Raw genomic sequence first — 721 nt, 5'->3', positions numbered from 1 at the left:
CCCCACCATCACTGACATGCTGCTGCTTCGAGCTACCTTCTGCAGCAGCAGCAGCAGCTGCTGCTGCTGCAGCAGGAGCAGCAGCAGCAGCAGGAGCAGCAGCAGCAGCAGCAGCAGAGCTAGAAGGAGCTGCTGCTGCTGCTGCAGCAGAGAAAAAACGAGAAGCCCGTGTACACCCCACGCCCTCAGAGAGGAGTCGATACAGGCGAAACCCCAACATCCCCTAAACCCTAAACCCTAAACCCTAAACCCTAATAAACCCTAAACCCTAGAGGCCTGAAGGCTGGCTTGGGTGCAGCGAATGCGGAGCCAGCTCTAACGCATATGCAGCAGCAAAGCCTGCTGCTGCTGCTGCTGCTGCTGCTGCTGCTGCTGCTGCAGGAGCAGCAGCAGCAGCTCTGATGCAGCTGTCAACAGCAGGCACGAGCGGGTATGCTAGATTAGGGTTTAGGGTTTAGGGTTTAGGGTTTGTATCGAGGGTTTAGGGTTTGAAACAAATGTTTAGGGTTTTTAGTTTCGTGTTTATAGTGAAGCAAAAAGAAGAGAAAGGGGGTATTGTTGCTGCCGCAGAGCAGCAGCAACAAACAGCTACAACATTAGGGTTTAGGGTTTAGGGTTTAGGGTTTAGGGTTTAGGGTTTACTCGGGTTTCAGCCGAAGTATACTACTTATAAGCATCAATTCAAACAAAAAATTAAAAAAAAATGTCTATAACTATGGGC

At 50.6% G+C, this 721-nt stretch overlaps 1 protein-coding gene across 1 annotated transcript in view; it reads left to right on the top strand.

Annotated features, from left to right (window-relative positions):
* Positions 1 to 401: 401 nt before the first annotated feature.
* EMH_0027430 (uncharacterized protein) overlaps positions 402 to 721 on the top strand; it is a gene marked incomplete at both ends in the record, with an annotated part of 2,689 nt that continues 2,369 nt past the window's right edge. The window contains one exon of the mRNA XM_013494031.1: positions 402 to 430. Within this exon, the coding sequence (XP_013349485.1) occupies positions 402 to 430 (29 nt within the window). The remainder of the gene's footprint in view (positions 431 to 721) is intronic.

This window comes from Eimeria mitis, genomic scaffold, assembly GCF_000499745.2.
Source record: "Eimeria mitis Houghton genomic scaffold, Emh_scaff1012, whole genome shotgun sequence".
Lineage (NCBI taxonomy): Eukaryota > Apicomplexa > Conoidasida > Eucoccidiorida > Eimeriidae > Eimeria > Eimeria mitis.
This window is presented reverse-complemented; position numbering and strand designations above follow the sequence as displayed.